Raw genomic sequence first — 18,544 nt, forward strand, 5'->3', positions numbered from 1 at the left:
AAGAGAGGGGATAGCAAAGACGAGCATAAGAAAGCAAAGCAGAATAAACGGAGAAGAGACGAGATAAAGAGGAACGTAAATGAGAGAAAAGAGGAGATGAGGGTACGATAAAGGAGAGGAGTGAATGAGAGAGGACAAGCGAGGAGAAGAGAGGAAAGAGCAGGGAAATGGAGAGAGGACGGCAGAGGAGGAGAGCAGAAAAAAGCAGAGCAGCGGAAATAGGGGAAGCAGAAGAATATGAAAAGAATTGGAAAAAAGATGAAAACATGAAAGGGTGAAGAGAAAAAAAAACTGGATGCAAAGGAAATAAAAACGAGAAAAGAGAAGGATAGGGAAGGAAAAAAAGGAAGAGAGGAGAAAGAAAAATTGACAGCGATGACAAAAGTGACGATGAGAGGAAGGAAAAGACGTAAGGGTGGAAAGAAAACAGGAAAAGAGAGAGAGAGAGAGAGAGAGAGAGAGAATTAAATCAGGGAAACAAGCAAGAGGACACAGAAGGAAGGAAAAAAAGTAAAGAGAGACAAACTATAAGAAAAGATAAAGAAAGAAGAGCTAGGAAAGAGAATGAAGGAAAAGGAAGAAAAATGGGACAATAAAAAGAAAACCAGGAAAGACGACACAATACAAAAGAGGACAATGTGAAAAAGAGTGAGAGAGAAAGTTAAAGCGAGAGTGAAGAGGAAGAAAGAGGAGGCAGGAAGAGGAAGAGGACGAGCGTGTTTGTTGGTGTCGGGGTGAACAGATGGATATTACGAGACGAGGGAGGCAGGGCCAGGCAGGGAGAGGCAGGGGTGGTAGGCAGAGGGAGATAAAGGAGGGGCAGAGAGAGGCAGAATGGGTCAGAGGAGGTAGGGAGAGGCAGGGGTGGTAGGCAGAGGGAGATAAGGGAGAGGCAGAGAGAGGCAGAATGGGTAAGAGGAGGTAGGGAAAGGCAGAGGAGGCTTGGGGTAAGGCAGGAGAGGCAGGGCACACAAGAGGAAAGCATGGAGAGGCAGAAATGAAGGAAGAGGTGGAGAGAGGTTACTAAAGAGGAGGGAGGGTAGGAGACAATGAGAGAGAGAGAGAGAGAGAGAGAGAGAGAGAGAGAGAGAGAGAGAGAGGAGAGGGAGACCATTAGGAAGGAGAAAGAAAAAGGGGAGTAGAGGTAGGGAAAGTTGACAAGGAAAGGGAGTTAGAGGAAAGGGAGAACATAGAGGAAAGGGAGAGTAGTAACAATAGGAAAGGGAGAGTAATGGGAAGGGGGATGCAGGGAGTGGAAGAATAGCGAATAAAGGTAGGGACAGATAGACAGGTGGACGAAAGAAAAGGCAGGATATTGGAGAGTAGGGGGAAAAATGAAGGCAGGGAAAGGCAGACTGGGGATACGAGGCAGAAGAGGGTAGGAAGGGGGCAGGGGAGGTAGGCAGGGAAGGGAGGAAAGTTAGACATGAGGACGGAACGTGGATGAAGAGGTCAGGAAAGTAAAAAGTTTGGCAGAAGGGAGGTGGAAAGGAAGGCAGGAGGGAAGTAGATGAGGCAAGGAAGTGGCAGGGGAGAGGCAGACTAAGGCTAGGACAAACTAGGCAAGGGACAGAAGGGGTAGGCTGGAAAAGGAAGGGAGGGAGGGAGGGAGAGAAGGCAGGAAGAAAAAGAGAAGTCAGGGAGGGAGGCAGGGAAGGAGGGAGAACGAGCAGGTAGGGAGGAAAAAAGGGAGGGAAAGTAGGCAATGATGGAGTGAAAAAATGGCAGGGAGGAGGAGGAAATAAGAAGACTGGAAATAGTTGATGAAGAAACGAGGAATGTAATGAAAGGAGGAAAGAATAAGAATTATAAATGAGAGAGAGAGAGAGAAGAGAGAGAGAGAGAGAGAGAGAGAGAGAGAGAGAGAGAGAGAGAGAGAGAGAGAGAGAGAGAGAGAGAGAGAGTTGTCTCGTTTGCTGCTGTCGGTTAAATAGATGGACTCTACGTGGTGGGGGAGGGGGGGAGGACAGAGGAAGGGGAGACAAGGAAAAGGGGAGGGAAACGGGGAGGGGAAAGGGTAAGGGAAGGAGAAGAGAGAAGACAGGAGAGGAAAAGAAAGAAGGATAAGGAGAGGAAAAGACACATTGGGAAGGGATACAGGGAGAGGAAGACGCACAATGAGAGAGATAGAAAGAGGGAAGAGAGAAACGGAGAAGAGAAGAAGATGGAGAGAGAGCGAAGTGGAAAGAACGGAGAGAGGGGTCGGAGGAAAGCAGAGAAGGGGAGGAAGTAGAGTGAGAGAAAACGAAAGGGTGGAGAAAGGAGGAAGACAGAAATGAGAAAGAAAACAATAAAATCAGTTATAGTCTAGACAGCCTAAAAAAAAGAGTAGAAAAGATGGGAAAAGATGGAAGTAGGAGAAGAACGAAAGGAAGGAAAAGTGGAGTGCCACAGAGGAAGAAAAATATGAAGAGGAGCGAGGAAAGGAGAGGGGTGGATTAGAGAGTAAAGGTATGAATAAAGGGGGGGAGGAGGGAGGGAGAGAGAGAGAGAGAGAGAGAGAGAGAGAGAGAGAGAGAGAGAGAGAGAGGTGACAGCGTGGGGGTCAAATGGAGGAAAACAAGGAGAAAGGGGAGATGAAGAAACGAAGAGAGAGGGATAAGAGGAGAAGGGAGGAAAAAGAGAGGACAGAAGAGGAAGGAAAATGAAAGGAGAGAGGATGGAGGAGGGAGAAGAGCAGAATGAAGAGGAAAGAGAGAAGCGGCAGAAAAGGAAAAGAAAAAATGACAGCAGACGGAATTTTTGAGAAGAAAAATAAGAGGCTAAAGAAGAGAGGAAAGAGGAGCAGGAAAATGGAAATAAAAGACAAGAGACGGGCAGGTAATGGTAAGAGGAGACGAAGAAAGGAAGAGGAAAAGGATAAATATTAGTGGACAGAGAGACGAGAAAAAGAAGGGATGAGTTAGGAGAAAGGCACGAACATTAAAAAAAAAAAAAAAAAAAAAAGAGGCGAAGATAAGCAGACAGAGTGGAGGATAGAATGAAGTTGACTGAGCGATTATCCACACACACACACACACACACACACACACACACACACACACACACACACACACACACACACACACACACAAACAAAATCTGTTCGTCTCAACCTGTAGATCTTCATGTATCCATTTTACCTGTGCAGTTCTACCTGTCTGCCTCTTTCCTATCCTTTCTGTCTCTTACTGTCCATTTTACCTGTCTATCTCTTTCTGTCCATTTCACGTGATTCTACCTGAGTATATTGGACATGTTAAACAGAGAGAGGAATTAGACAGACAGTAGCAGACATATATACAGGAGATAAAAAGGGAAGGTAAATTGGAGAGTTGTGTTAGTCAGCTACGTAAGGACAGGTAAAAATGGACAGGAGGAGATGAGCAGTTAACTGGACATTTAGACACAGACAGACAAAATGGACAGACGGGACATATATTAGACACTCAGACGGGTAAAACAGAAAATAGATAAAAATAGACAGACAACTTGAACAGATGGAGACAGATAAAATAAACACACAGACATAAAATGGACAGGTAGAGGCAAATTGGGCAGATTATCTTTCTGCATCCAACTGTCCACTGCAGCTGCCCACTTTATTCATTCTACCTGTCCATCCACACCTGTCTAAATATGCCCACCTACCCGTCCATCTATTTGTCTGTAACCAGCTGTCAATTCTGTTTACCTGTCCCCCTTCACCTGTCCATTCTAACCGTCTTTCTAGATGTCTATTTTACCTGTCGAATTTACCCTATCAATTCCACCTGTCCACTTTAACTGTTCAATTTACCCATCACTTCTACATGTCCCTCTGCACCTGTCCATTTTTCACCTGTCCCCGCCCACCTGTCAATAGCCAGCGGGTGCGTCTGCTGGCCGTCTGCTTGTCAATACCTGCCAGCGTCTTAACAGGGGAAGGAGGCCTAGTCGATACTTCATAGCCCCTACTCCCCTTCCTTCCCCCATCCCCAAACCTCTTCCCCCTCCCTTTCCCCCTACTCTCCTCCACTCATCACATTATTGCCTTCTCTTACACACCTATTCCGCGGTCCCCTATCCTCCTCTTCCCTCTCCCTTTTTCCCCTCCCCTCCCCCTACCCTCCTCCACTCATCACCTTACTGCCTTATCCTACACCCCTCTTCCCCATCCCATCTCCTCTTCCTCCACTACCCACTCCTCCCCACTTCCATCTTCTCTACCCTCTTCTTCCCTTCCTTTCCCTACCCCCATCTATCTTCGCCCTCCCTCCCCCTACTCTCCTCCACTTATCACATTATTACCTTTCCTTACACCCCTTCTACCAGCCCCTTCTTCTCTTCCCCCACCACCTCCTCCTCCTCTCTTCTCCTCTCTCTTCCTCCCTCCAACCACCACCTTATTTCCCTTCCTTCCACCCCTTCCACCCACTCTTCTTCCCACTTCTTCCCCTAACCTCCAACCCTCCACACTTCCATTTTTAACTCTTTTCCTTTATCCTCTCCAATCCACACTCGCCTAACCCCTCTCCAAATCCCCCCTTCCCTCTCCCCCTCCATTTATCTTTACAGTACTGTTCCTTACACCCCCCCCCACAGCCTCCCCTCTTCTCTCTCCCCGTCTCCCCAACATCCTCACTTTTTTACTCTCCCTTTTCCAACACCCACTCGCGCTCTCCCATTCCCTAACCTTCCTCCCCTATGCCTCCTCCCCCTACTCAACAGCCTCATTTTTCCCCTACCCTCCAACAAATTTAACTGCCTCTCTCTCTCTCTCTCTCTCTCTCTTACCACTTTACCACTTTTTTCTTGCGGGTCCTTTATCCAACCCCTCCTCCCCCTACGCCTCTAATCCCTCTAACAACATCTTATTCTTGTTCCTTTCACACCTTCCTTACCTCTTTTGAACTCTCCCTCTTGCCTCTTACCCCTCCCTATTACCTTCTTAGCCTTCATCCTTTCAGCCTCTCATAATTTCTTTACACCCCCCCCCTTCCCTCACTCCCTGCCTCTCACTCTTCCCACAACACCTATTATAAGTCTCTCTCTCTCTCTCATAACATCGTCTAATACCTCAATATCACAACCTCACATCTTTGCTCCCTCCACTAATCCCCCCCTTACCTTCCCCACCACCCACTTCCACATCTTCTACCCCTTCCCCTCCTCCTCACCTGGCCTGTCCACTGTTCTCTCTCTCTCTCTCTCTCTCTCTCTCTCTCTCTCTCTCGATACAACCTTTGCCACTTAATAATTCACTACACCCACACATTTTCGTCAGCCCTAGATTGGTCACGAAACTGGATTGACATTTTACCTATACCCATAAAAAAGCCAGGCAGAAAAAACGAAAAAGAGAAAATGAAAAAAATACAGTATATAGGCCTACTGTAATAAAAACTACAATAGCCCAAAATGAAAAAATATAGAAGGAGGCACATTTTTTTTTTAAACGGAAGCAAAAATGATGATTGAAAATAGTAAAGATCAAGACGGACATAATGTGACAAAAACAAGACCGAAAAGCGAAAAAAAATCCAATACCTAGGACAAAGGGTTAAAAAAAAAAATAATAATCCGATGGTAGCAGAACAGTAAAGAGGGTGAAAATTATGAGATGGATTAACTCAAATACCTCACGCCTAAAAAAATTAATCCAAAAACTATGAAAAAATGCAGAAAAATTAGCAAAAATAAAAGTGACGAAAATGGCGGAAATGGAAATTAATGAAGACGCAGACGGAGAGAAATATCTAATTAACTAAAAAAGGAAAAGGAGAAACTAAGAATGATAAAAATCATGACATAAAAATATTTAAAAGTATGGAAATGGTTGAGATTGGTTAGGCTTAGTCAGATTACCGTAGATTAGATTGGATTAAATGAGATTAGGTTAGGGTGGGCTGGGTTGGGCTGGGCGAGGCTAAGTTAGGTTACGTTTCGTTAGGGTAGGTAAGCCTTTCCTGTTTTGCTATCCTTACCTTCACCCCATTGAAATACACATCAAAATCATTGTCTTCACTAACAAACAGCTTCGTAGGGGAAATTAGGTCTGTTGCTGATTGCTTTCCTTTGCACTCTTTTGTAAGGTAAAGGTAAGGTCACATTTTCGACAAGGCTAGGGTAGATTAGGCAAGACTAGGTCGGATTAGGTTGGGATAGTTTAGGTTAGGATAGGATAGGATAGGATTGGATAGGATAGGATAGGATAGGATAGGATAGGACAGGATAGGATAGGAAAGGTAAGATAAGGTAAGTTAAGGAATTGTTAGTATAGGTAAGGTTTGGTTAGGTTGCAGGAAAAAAAAAAAAACGAGGAAGGAGGGTAAAAAACGATGGCAGAGTAAAGACAAAGTCGATGAAAATAATAAGCAGGAAGACGGAAATAAAAATACAGTGAGTGAGAAAAGAAAGACAGAATAAGAGAAAACGATTACGGAAACGTGCCAAAGCGGAAAAACAAACCAGGAAACGAGAAAAAAAAATTGAGGGCAGCCTAATAATAATATGATGAAAATGGCGAAGACGGACTGGGAGGGGGAGGATGTGTGGGCTGGGAGGAAGGCCCAAGTCAATATAATCCAAGGAAAATGGTGTTGACAAGGTGATGGTGAGGGGTGGGAGGGGAGAGGATGATGGGGAAGATGGGGGGGTGATGGACAAAGAAGGGGGGGGGAAGCAGAGGATGGGAGGGAGGGAGGGAGGGAGGGAGGGAGGGGGAGAGAGAGAGAGAGAGAGAGAGAGAGAGAGAGAGAGAGAGGTGGTACTGAGGGAAGGGTGGGGGGGTTTGGGAAGAGGGAGGGAGGGGGGAAGTCGCTTTATGGACAGCCTACGAAGGAGGGGGGGCGTAGGGGAGAGGTAAAACTATTATTAGGTATAAAAATAAAAATTGAGAGAGGAACGAACGAAAGGGGCTGACTAAGAAAAAAATCATCATCATCATCATCATCACATTCATCTCTAACACCACTATCATCATCACCATCACATTCATCAGTCATCATCATCATCCAATATTCCAACCCATGAGGCGAAATGCGAGGAAGAAACAAGGGACAACTCAAACCTAATAAAGCACAACATTTACAACGAAAATATATCAATAAAAAGAATTATACATTACCCCCCGAAAAAAAAAAAATTACAATAAAAATAAAGATACTCAAAAAAAAATCTCGTCTGACGCCACTAATACTCTGAAAAATCATATGGAAAATCAAGCGCTGAACTCACAATGATGATTCGGAGCTACAGCCTCTCTCTCTCTCTCTCTCTCTCTCTAAGGATGACCTCTGACCTATAATCATTGCTTGGGTATGCATGGATGTGACCAGAGGGATATTGTTCTTGCTTTTTCATTTATCTGTTTGTGCAACTGATATCTTTCTTTTTTCTTCTACAATACCATCATCATCATCAATACCACCTGCAAACCACCACCACTGTTGTTATTATTATTATTATTATTATTATTATTATTATACTGCTCCTCCTCCTCCTCATTATTATTAAATATTTTCCGCGTCACCTGACCCTTAATGAATCTATAGGTTCACTCTGGAGGTTAGGTATGTGAATGGCAATTCAGTCCACAGTTCAAAAAATAATGGAATGTCAATGAAAAAGACGAAAGTACAAAAATGCGAAAATGAAAAAAATGCAAAGAAATGAAAGAACCAAAATACGGAAAAAATGAAATATTACAAAATGCGACAAAATTAAAAAAAAAAAAAAGGCGAAACTCCTTATCAATTCGCCTTACAATATTTACCTTTAACTTTTTTGATTTTTTTAAATTTGTGTGAATATAGTTTTCGAAAAATATATATAAAAAAAATAGTGGTTGAACACTCATATTGAGATAGGCAACGAGAAAATTTGAGATATTTCTACCTTGAAAAGAAAAGAAAAATGTAAGAGAAATGTCAGTGATTTTTCCATAACATAAAAAAAAAAAATAACGAGAGAGAGAGAGAGAGAGAGAGAGTTGGGGGGAGGAGAGGGGCTTTGATGCCATTTTAACCACAGAGTCATGTCATAAATTAAGTATGTGATAAAGTGAAAGGTGGAAGGGGGAAAAGAGAGGGCTTTGGGAGAGGGATATGAGAGGGAGGGGAGAAACTAGAAGGTGGGAGGGAAAAAGAATGGGGAGAGGGAGAGTGCAGGGAAATGTGGCGTGATGGAAGTGAGACGATGAATAAAAAAGTGGGGGATGGGAGAAAAACTGAGGTCAGAAAAAATGAGAGAGAGAGAGAGAGAATTTTTTTAAGCATCCAACTCAAGGCATAGATTTAGAAGTCCGTTCCCTATGACCCAGATGTGCTCCAAGGCGCCACTTGTTTACAGTGTCAATAGAGGGAATTATTACGCTCCATCTCTTCCACATTTAATGCCACCACTGGAGCACAGTACTGCTTCCCCATCCACTACTTCATACGATGGAATTTCATACAGTATGGATGTTTTTCTGGGAGACTGGAGGGCATTCGAAGTACTCATGAAACGCGTAACACAAATTTAAGGACAATAATATCAGGCTTTTTTATACACCAGGATCGGAACCCGTGATTATCAGAAATGCTGCCTCAGTATTATGGCCTCTCTGTGACTAGGACCGGGGGTTGTGATTTTAAAAAGAGCATTAAATTGGAAAGAAAAAAAAAAAAAGATACACAGAAGAGGATGAACACAGAGATAATGTAACGTAATTTCTTAAATATGAATATCTATACATACATACATACATACAGATAGATAGATAGACAGATATAGACAGAAGGATACATGAAGATAAAAATACATTCATATATACATGCATGCATATATACATAGCATATATTAAATGAATTTAAAAAAAATACAATATATCAATGATGCTACTACTACTACAATACTACCACTACAACAACTAATAATAATAATAATAATAATAATAATTAATAACAATGAACTGCAGAAGATAAACTAAAAATAAACATAGCTAAAAAAAAAAAAAAGACATAGCTATCCCATGGAAAATACAAAAGAAAATTATTATGCACAAATAAATATAAAAAATCTTCCAGAAATTCGGAAAAGAGGAAGAATAAAAGGGACCAAATAATCTGCATAAGACATGTGGACTTGGCTCATTCCCCTGGGGTGGTAGGGTGGGGGTGGAGGTGGTAGTGGGTGGGGAGGATGTGTGGGGGTGGGGGTGGAGGTGGTAGTGGGTGGGGAGGATGTGTGGGGGTGGGGGGGAGGAAGTGGGGGTTAAAAGTGCGTGGGAAGACAATGAGGAAGTGGAACAAAGTGAGGGGACAGAGGAGGAAGCGGAGGAAAATGAAAGACGAAGTGAGAGGGAAATGGAGAGAAAGAAGTGTAGCATGAGAGTCTTTTCTTCGCTAATCCTTGCTCTACCCAGTCTTTTCTTGGATAACTCTTGCTATCTCCAGTCTTTTCCTAGTTAATTCTCACTATCTCCAGACTTTTCTTGATAAATTCTTGCTATTTCCAGACGATTTTATTAACCTTATTAGTGACTTGTGTTGGAGGTTACATACGCCCTTCCTTAACCCTCTCCTAACCAACCTTCTCCCCTAAGGAAAACAGTCTGTAAATACCACGAATAAAATAGTCACAGAACACAAGACGTTAACTATTTTGCTCAGCGAGTTTTCTTCTCTCTTCGTACTACCTTCAGACGATTTTATTTCGTCTAGGCGACAACTTTAGAAGTGGAGGGGTTAGTCGCAGCCCTGATTCACTTCACTACATGAGATTCTTCCAAAGGTGAATAGAATCGTCGGTGGCAGCAAGAATAAAGAAAATATACACCATCGGACTGAAGGTGTTAAAGCCCAGCAGCTAACCCCATAAAGCTAATGTAACTGACTCTTTAGCTGAATAAAATCCCAAGCATTATCTGAAAAAAAAAAAAAAAAAATGCCCTAACCATGAGAGGGTCGGTGATAAAAGCACTATACTCCTTTTACTCTAACTTGGTCAAAAATTTCCACCTCTCCTTCTTGTATGCTCTAAGAATAGCTGGACACTAGATTATGATGCTAGTCACGGAAAAGTGCTATGGAAAGGATACAGAGCAGCAGCAGTCTCTTTTCAGCCACAGAACTACGTGAAATAAGCTGGAAGTGAACGAAAATCTAGGCCAGGTTAGGATAAAAGGATTATATCATGGACGCCCTATGACACTCTCGGTAGACTAAAATCGCCTAACGCTGGCTTGAGTGAAATGCTAAAGTTGTCCCGACCATTTGAGTGCTAGACTTAACTACGATACTGTAACCCCCTTCAATCCCACACAAATTTATAAGGAAAGGGTTAGAAATTGTCTTCATTAACACCCTTATAACCTTATTACTTATTTACCTTCCCTCGGTGAATAAAATTATGTGACGGTAGTAAGAATAAATTTAACATCAACTGAAATGGAAATACTTATAATGTATACATGTACCAGATGTTGCGCAAATCTAATTAAAACGTTTCATGAAATACTTGAATAAGAACTAAGCTATAATTACTATAAATAAAATTCGGTAATGTTCGTGCCTTTCTCGCTCCCTCAAATTCATTCATTCCACTACGGCGAACCTTTAAGGGCCGTATAAAGCCTTTTAACTGGGATACGCGGAGATTAAATGCCCACCCGATCGCCATTTTCACACCTGCTCTCAACATCCCAACACGCGTTTCGTTAAATCACAAAATATAACTACTCACCGTGCTATCTCCTAGTTGATGCCTACACAGTCACTTCCCCACTTCGTTCCTCAGATATTTCACGCAAGCAGGACGATGGGAGACTGGTAGAACTGAAATTAGAGCAAAATAATGACGGAAACGTGCACGATCACCCACCACTACTATCTCCCTCGGTGCACTGAGATGCTACGGGGCCGCCCAGGTACCCACACGGGCTCCCTGCTTTTCTGTATATTTCTTCTACATCACTTTCCTTTCACTTTACTATGCTTCTACAGCGCATATAATATTGCCGTAATTATATTTAAATGATCTTTGACCGTACATCGGAATAATTCTTCCTGTTTCCGGAAAAATAGACAATGTCTCGAGATCGTGGAAATTTACGTGTTGCCGACTCAAGGTCACAGGATTTTTGTTAGGTTTGTGTGTATTTATGATATTATTACCTTTCTGTCCAGCGTGGATGCTTTACGTTATTTTAATATTGTATGTGGTAAACGTAAATGATTTTTAAAGATAGGAATGCATTCAATACATAATTCCTTGACGTTTAGTGATAATTTCGGTGATTATCGTACGTCAGGCAACACTTATCACAGGTGACAAAGGGACAAAGATACTTACCTATGTAATTATTCGTCACTAATAATACACACACGTCAATTTGTCGAATAAACGAAGATATAATGTAGTAAACTGCGACATTTACTGCCCGAAGTAGCTAATGGAATGTAGTTTGCGTGTTAATAAGGTAAATGATGAAGGTACTGGCTTATACGAGGAGCATTTAACCCACGATACACCACCACCACCACCATCTCTTTTCAATCTCCTTTCTGCGTGGTATTCTCTATCACCTTATGAGGCTTTCTTGCATACCTTAGTGAATTTATTTTACATACTGCATCGTATTTGTTTCTTGTATGTTATTTATCTGTTGTTACTGCCACGATAAGTACCATAAATAACATAGAAGGAATAAAAAAAAAATGCGATGTTCACCCTCTTACTGTGCTTCCTTTTTTTTTTTTTTTAACCACCTCCTCTCTCTTGTCCTTACTGCCCTCTCTCTCTCTCTCTCTCTCTCTCTCTCTCTCTCTCGGTGTTCTTCTCCCCTGTTCCTATGACCCGTGTTCTATGGAGGCTTCACAGCACTTCTTTCCCGATTTATTTAATATCGCTCTACTTTTTACTTAATTGTATCATAGACATACGAAACGATACTAAGGCAAAATGTGCAGAATAAATCGCTATGGAAGAGGTGTTACGAAATTTCCAAACAGAATATGACCCTTTCTTGGACTTTCCCCCCTTCTATTCCTATCTCCCTTTCTCCCATTCTCCTCGATTTTAGTTTCTCTTTCCACCTGATAGAGGGACAGGTAAGCATAATTAAAGGTAGGTAACTGACTAGGCTGTGTGGGTCAGTAAATTCTTAAAGTACTGAAGTAATAGTTTCTATATAACAGTAATTGAGTTAGAGTAATAAATTTCATCACTATTTTTTATAACCACTCACTTCTTATAATTTCCTTCAAGTCATTATTTTTTTACTTTATAAACCCATAAATGCAACAGAGATTATAAACCGTGTCCTCGCATTACATGAACAATTATCTGTCTCGTATATGTAGGAAAGCATTACATTACCCTTACGTTTAGACACCACCCACCATGCTAACTTGTGCAGGCTTTTTCACATGATGGTAGCCAGATGTAACAATTAAGCACATCGAGACAGCAGTTATGGGACGTGCATCCTTACTGACACTCCTTTTATCTATATTTTTAAACAGATGTGACTTAAGACAATTTTCCAATTATCAATGCCCTGCCGGAGAAAAAAAAATGAAAAAAGAAAAAGGAAAAAGAAAAAAGAAAATCTGCATCTTATTGACCACTGGAGTTTTAGTAATCAGATTCAACCATACCAGGCAGGGCAAGATTAGGGATTAGAAGTGTTCCCCTCACAATAGGCAAAGGAGTTGACTCTACGAGATACTGGGGTAATCCTCCTTCTAAAGCACTATGACAATTCTATCAAACCATGAGCCCAGGAGCGATGGAGCAAATGGCCAAGGCGGACGTCAGAGCAGGAGATGTTAAGAATATCCACGTTTCACATTATAACCGCCCTTGGATGGGGGGAGAGGAAGGGGGAGACCAAGGATGAGATAGAGGGATGGAGAGGAGGTATATGAGAGAAAGGGGGGTGTAAGTTGGGGAGAGGACTGTGAAATGGCAGGGTGACTGGGCGACATGGAGGAGATTTGTTTGTGGTCACCCCTAACAGGATTAAGGCAACTGGCTATAGATAGATAGATAGATAGATATTAACTCCTAGGATGTACAACGCCCTTACTCTTGCTAGGTAGTTTGGCTAATCTTACTGAAGGACTGATAAGATGTGAACTGGGAAATTAGAAGTCTTAGTGATATCAAAAGATCAGGTGAAACATATATAATTGTCTGATGGTCGTATATTGTGCTATGGGAAAAAAAAAGAAAAAAAAAAGAGATCTTGGAGTAGGTGAGACTGACATATAAATAGAGAGAGAGAGAGAGAGAGAGAGAGAGAGAGAGGGAGGGAGGGAGGGAGAGAGAGAGAGAGAGAGAGAGAGAGAGAGAGAGAGAGAGAGAGAGAGAGAGAGAGAGAGAGAGAGAGAGAGAGAGTAGGCTGATAATTTAATGAGGGGAGAGGGTGAGGAGGGAAGGAAGACAGTGAAAAAGAGGAAGGAGTGAAGGGCAGAAGAAGAGAGGGAGGGAAGGAAGGAACCAGTGAGAGGGAGGGAGGGAAGGAAAATACGAAGAAAGAAATGATGGAAGATGGGAGAGGAGATAAGGAAGCATGGAGAGAAGGATGGGAAGAGGGAAGGAAGGAGAGAGGAAGGAAGGGAGGGAGGGAGGATAGGCTGGTAACTTGGTGAGAGGAATTCATGAGACGTGGAACATGGTCTGGAGGAGGTAAGGAGGCACGGAGGGAAGGTTGGAGGAAGGAGAGAGGCATGGAGGGAAGGTAGGAAGAAAGGAGAGGTATGGAAGGAAGGTTGGAGGAAGAAGAAGGGAACGAGATAGATGTGGAGGCAAGGTATGAAGAAAGCGGAGAGGTATGGGGGAGGAGGAAGAAAGAAGAGAGGTATGGAGGGAGGAGGATGGAAGGAGAGAGGTATGGAGGCGAGGAGGAGGAGGAGGAGGAGGAGGAGGAGGGAGGTGAGAGAACAGAAATAGGAGGAATGGAAAGGGAGAAGCCTTATGCAATCTCTGCCAGCATTATAACAACATAAATAACACACAAGCACAGCACGGCATATTAAGCAAAACTAAATCGCTAAGGAAGGAGAATTACAAATCATCTTAAGCTCACGAGAATACGAGTGCAAGAAGGCTCTCCCCCACCCACCTCTCCCACGAGCGAGATCAAACAATAAAGGCGAGAAAACCAGCCAAGTAAGAAAAAAAGTGCTGTGGAAGTTTTACAAGGAACGATCAATGGAAAATTTATTGTGCACTATCTCTCAATTTGTTAGATAGTGGTGAGAAGGAAGAAAGGAAGGTAGGAAGGAAGGAAAGAAGGAAGGCAGGAAGGATGATGGCTAGAACTTGGAGAGATGAGGGAAAGTAAGGAGGAGGGATGGAAGTGAGAGGCAGAGAAAAGGAAAGAAGGAATAAACCTCAGGAAATGATGACGGAAGGAGAATGAGAGGGAAGGAGAAAGGTAGAGTGGATAAAACTTGTAATATAAACATGAAAGGGAAGATGGAGGGAAGATACTGAGAAGGAGGAAAGAAATGGAGGGAGGAAAGAAATGGAGGGAGGAAAGAAGTCATAAGTTTGCTGAGGTGAGGATAGAAAGAGGGTAGGAGGGAAGGAGGGAGGAAGGATGGTTAGAATTTGGAGGAGACGAAGGAAAGGTGAAAGAGAAAGAGGGGAAAATGATGGGAAAGAAAGAAAATGAGAGGGGAAAGAAGGGGTAAGCTTGAAGAAGTGAGGGTGTGAGGGAAGATAGACGAGATGAAAGGAAAGGCAAATGAAGAATGTAGGAGAGTAAGAAAGATGGGAGGGGAGGAGGGAGAGAACATGGATAGTGGGAGGAAAGGAGGGAAAAGAGTAAGGAAAAGTAGAGAAGGAAGGAAGGAAAGGTGGCTGAGGGAAGAAAGACACCAAGAAACAGGAATGAGGGGATAGAGAAAAGCGAGATTCTGAGAGATAGGGAGAGAGGGGAGGGAATGAGGGAGGCAGGTAGAAATTTGAGAGAAGAAAAAGGGTGGGAGGGAGGGAGGGATAGGAAGGGTGGAAACAGTGAGGAGGGAAGGAGGGAGAGGAAGGAGGGAAAGAGAGTGGGGAGGGAGGCCAGGGAGGTAAAGAGGAAGGGTAGAATGATGGGAGAGGGTGAAAATGGATAAAAAAGAGGAAGACAGAGGACGGATTTAGATGAGAGAGAGAGAGAGAGAGAGAGAGAGAGAGAGAGAGAGAGAGAGAGAGAGAGAGATGAAATGACGAGAGGAAAAAATAGTAGTAGAAGAGCAAGATAAGGAGGGATTACTAAGATGGATGGAGGAGGGAAGGAGGGATTATAGAGATGGATGGAGGAGGGAAGAAGGGAGAGATAGGGAGGGAAGAAGGGAGAGATAGGGAGGGAAGAAGGGAGAGATAGGGAGGAAAGGAAGGAGAGATGTGTAGGGTCGATGGAATAATGGATGAATGAGGGATAGAAGAGGTAAAGAAGTAAATAGGATGGGGAGCGGAGGAAAGGAAGAAAATCATAGCAAACAGGAACACACACACACACACACACACACACACACACACACACACACACACACACACACATCCCCTCTACAGACACAGCTTTCCATACACAACCGCTCCTACACACACATACAAACAGACTGGCATCCACCCACCCTCCACAGCTCTCTCTCTCTCTCTCTCTCTCTCTCTCTCTCTCTCTCTCTCTCTCTCTCTCTCTCTCTCTCTCTCTCTCTCTCTCGCTCTCGCCTAATCCAAGCCATCTAACCCAGTAATAATGAAAGAGAGGCCACGCTGGACACTGCCTCTTGGGTTAAGCCAGGATGTAATGGTTCAACCCGGGGCTTTCCATCCACGCCTCTGGTTCACTGCTCTTTACACTCCACATTATTTTCCTTCACACTCTTCCAGTATCTATCTGTTTATCTATCAATCTACTAACTTCAATAGCAATATTTTGACTAATTATTGTACCCACACATACTTTAGCGCTGGAGAGATGCCTACATGCGGTGGCACCATCACACACACACACACACACACACACACACACACACACACACACACACACACACACACACACACACACACACACACACACACACACACACACACACACACACACACACACACACACACACACACACACAAAGTTTATAATAAAGACTAGGCGTATTTATTTCGTTTCTCTAAATCCCCCTTTCCTCCTCTCATCCCTACGATGTATTAATTTGTGGGTGTTGCAACTCATTAACCTTTTCTGTATCCTCTGCTACTTTTCTCACTTCTTCCTAACTTTCCCAGACCCTCCAAGTTTTACCCCCTTACCCTCCATCACCCCCTCCTCCTCCTCTACCTTCCCCCTTCAGGTTAGGGAACAACTGGAGGGGTTAGATATGGCCTTCATTAACTCCCTTACAACCCATAGACGACTCTCCTATGTTTATTAAAATCGTCTGAAAGTAGCACGAAAATACTAAGATTCCCCCATGTATTTCAGGACGCTATTACAGCCATCAGTATCTTTTGTATCCACGACGTCCTCTTCCTCCCTCTTTACACCGCCTCTTTGGCCTCTTACCCAGGCTTTGTAATTCCCTCTCCCCTCCTCTCATCACCCCTGTACTCTTCCCTCCCCTTCAATATCATCCCCAATCTCCTTTTATCAATATTGTTTCCCCTCCACTGTCTCATTTTCCGTGGCTAATTCTGTTTGCTTACATTCCTACGTACCTGGAAGAGTTTATTATATTTTCTAGCTTGTTTACTGGGGCTAGCAGGGCCGATCCAGCACTCAGGAAAAGGGGGGGAGGAGGAAAGCGTGATCCTTTGCTGGGTTATGTTTTAATTCACGCTGACTCTGTGACAACTTCCTCAAAATTTATTACCAAATCCTCTTCTCAGTTAAATTTTTTATGTAAGGTAACTACTACCAATATTTTCGCAAATAATATATATATATATATTTTTTTTTACTTGAACAACCATTGGTCTGAGGAAAATATGGGGGGGTACACTCTCCAAGCTCCCTCCCGCATCCAATATCTGTACCTGGTAATAACGATGATAATGATGATGATGATGATGATGATGATGATGATGATGAGACCTGCATTTCCTCTCGCTCCCTCTGATCTCCCTTGTCCTCCTCTTCTCTCCCCTTCAATAACCTCTCCAGTCCCTTTTTATCAATATTGTTCCCCCTTTCACAATCTCATTTTGTATGGATAATTATGTTTACTACAATTCATGCTTGTTTTTAGTATGCTTCTTTCCTTCTCCTGATAGCTGTTTTCGTTTTTGGTCTTGTGTCTAATAAATTAATATTATTCCATTGGGTTTTATTTTTAGTAATTTTTCTTGTCTCCTCTTTCTTTAATTTTTAGTACTTTTTCTTTTCTCCTTTCTTTAATTTGTAGTACTGTTCTTTTCTCCTTTCTTTAATTTTTAATACTTTTTCTTTTCTTCTTTCTTTAATTTTTTGTACTTTTCCTATCACCTCTTGGCTACATTTGTTTTGTCTCTTTGTTCAACTAATATTGTTCTTTCTCTAATGGTTTGTCTTTTATTTCTCTCTTTCTTTTTTCTTTTCTCCTATTTTGTATTTTCCATCTGGCTTTCATTTTACTAACGTTTCTCTTTTACGTATTTTTTTTTTCTGTCTACTGTTTCCGTTTAACATCTTTCCACTGTTTCTCTTTTACTTCTCTCTCTCTCTCTCTCTCTATCTCTCTCTCTCTCTCTCTCTCTAATTATCTGACACCCATTATCTCTAGCTTTCAATTTCCTACCTTGACCTACACCGACATATCCCTATTTAGTCTATTTTATCCATTTTCTCGTGTTTACCATTCGTTCTTTTCCCTAAATTTTCCACTCTCTTTCCTCCCTTTCTTCTTCCATTTTTCCTCCTTCCTCTTCCTCTTCCTCTTCTTCTTCTTCCTCTTCTTTTTCATTATTCACTATTTATTACGTCCTTACCAATGTCACCATCTTCCTCTCCCCTATGATGAGGACAGAGATAAAGAAAAATTGACAAAGCACAGAAAGGAAACAGGAGGAGGAGGAGGAGGAGGAGGAGGAACTTGATAGCTAAAGGGAATGCCGGAGGAAGAATGCAGAGAGAGAGAGAGAGAGAGAGAGGAACCCCAGAATTTAATCTGAATACGTATTTAGTTGAGCAAGAAAAACACAAGATTGAGAACCTGGTAAGAAGGATGTTGTTGAAATGTCCTCAGGGGTAAACGCATGAACGCAGCCTCTCTCTCTCTCTCTCCACCTTCCCTTTCTCTCACCCTCCCATCCACATTTTGTCTATCTCTCATCTCTCACTCCTTCCCTCCCCCCTCTCCCCCACCTCTCCCCTCTTCTCTCCCTTTTCTCCCTCCCCTTCTCTCCCCCACCTCTCCCCTGCCGGACAATCAGCTTAGCCATCTCGCGTCCCTGGCCAGAAGGCGTCCATTGGTGCCCATTATCCAGGCCAATTGAGTTACCCCTCATAATTACCCCCTCCCTCACTCCCTCCCCCTCTCACTCTCCCCCTCCTTCTCTCACTCTCCCCCTCCCCCTCACCATCTCCCCCCATTTTCCTTGTCTGGCACTCTCCCGGATCGTGCAATTCTTT

The 18,544-nt window shown here is 42.9% G+C and overlaps 1 protein-coding gene across 1 annotated transcript in view; it reads left to right on the top strand.

Annotated features, from left to right (window-relative positions):
• Window positions 1–18,544, top strand: part of LOC145398490 (uncharacterized) — a 96,909-nt gene that overhangs the window by 74,317 nt on the left and 4,048 nt on the right. The window contains exons 10-11 of the mRNA XM_080271366.1: window positions 1,849–1,903; window positions 2,010–2,112. Coding sequence (XP_080127492.1) covers window positions 1,849–1,903; window positions 2,010–2,112 — 158 coding nt within the window. The remainder of the gene's footprint in view (window positions 1–1,848; window positions 1,904–2,009; window positions 2,113–18,544) is intronic.

The sequence above is a fragment of the Coenobita brevimanus genome, chromosome 45 (genome assembly GCF_032717465.1).
Source record: "Coenobita brevimanus isolate Jiangsu-jjx chromosome 45, ASM3271746v2, whole genome shotgun sequence".
Classification (NCBI taxonomy): domain Eukaryota; kingdom Metazoa; phylum Arthropoda; class Malacostraca; order Decapoda; family Coenobitidae; genus Coenobita; species Coenobita brevimanus.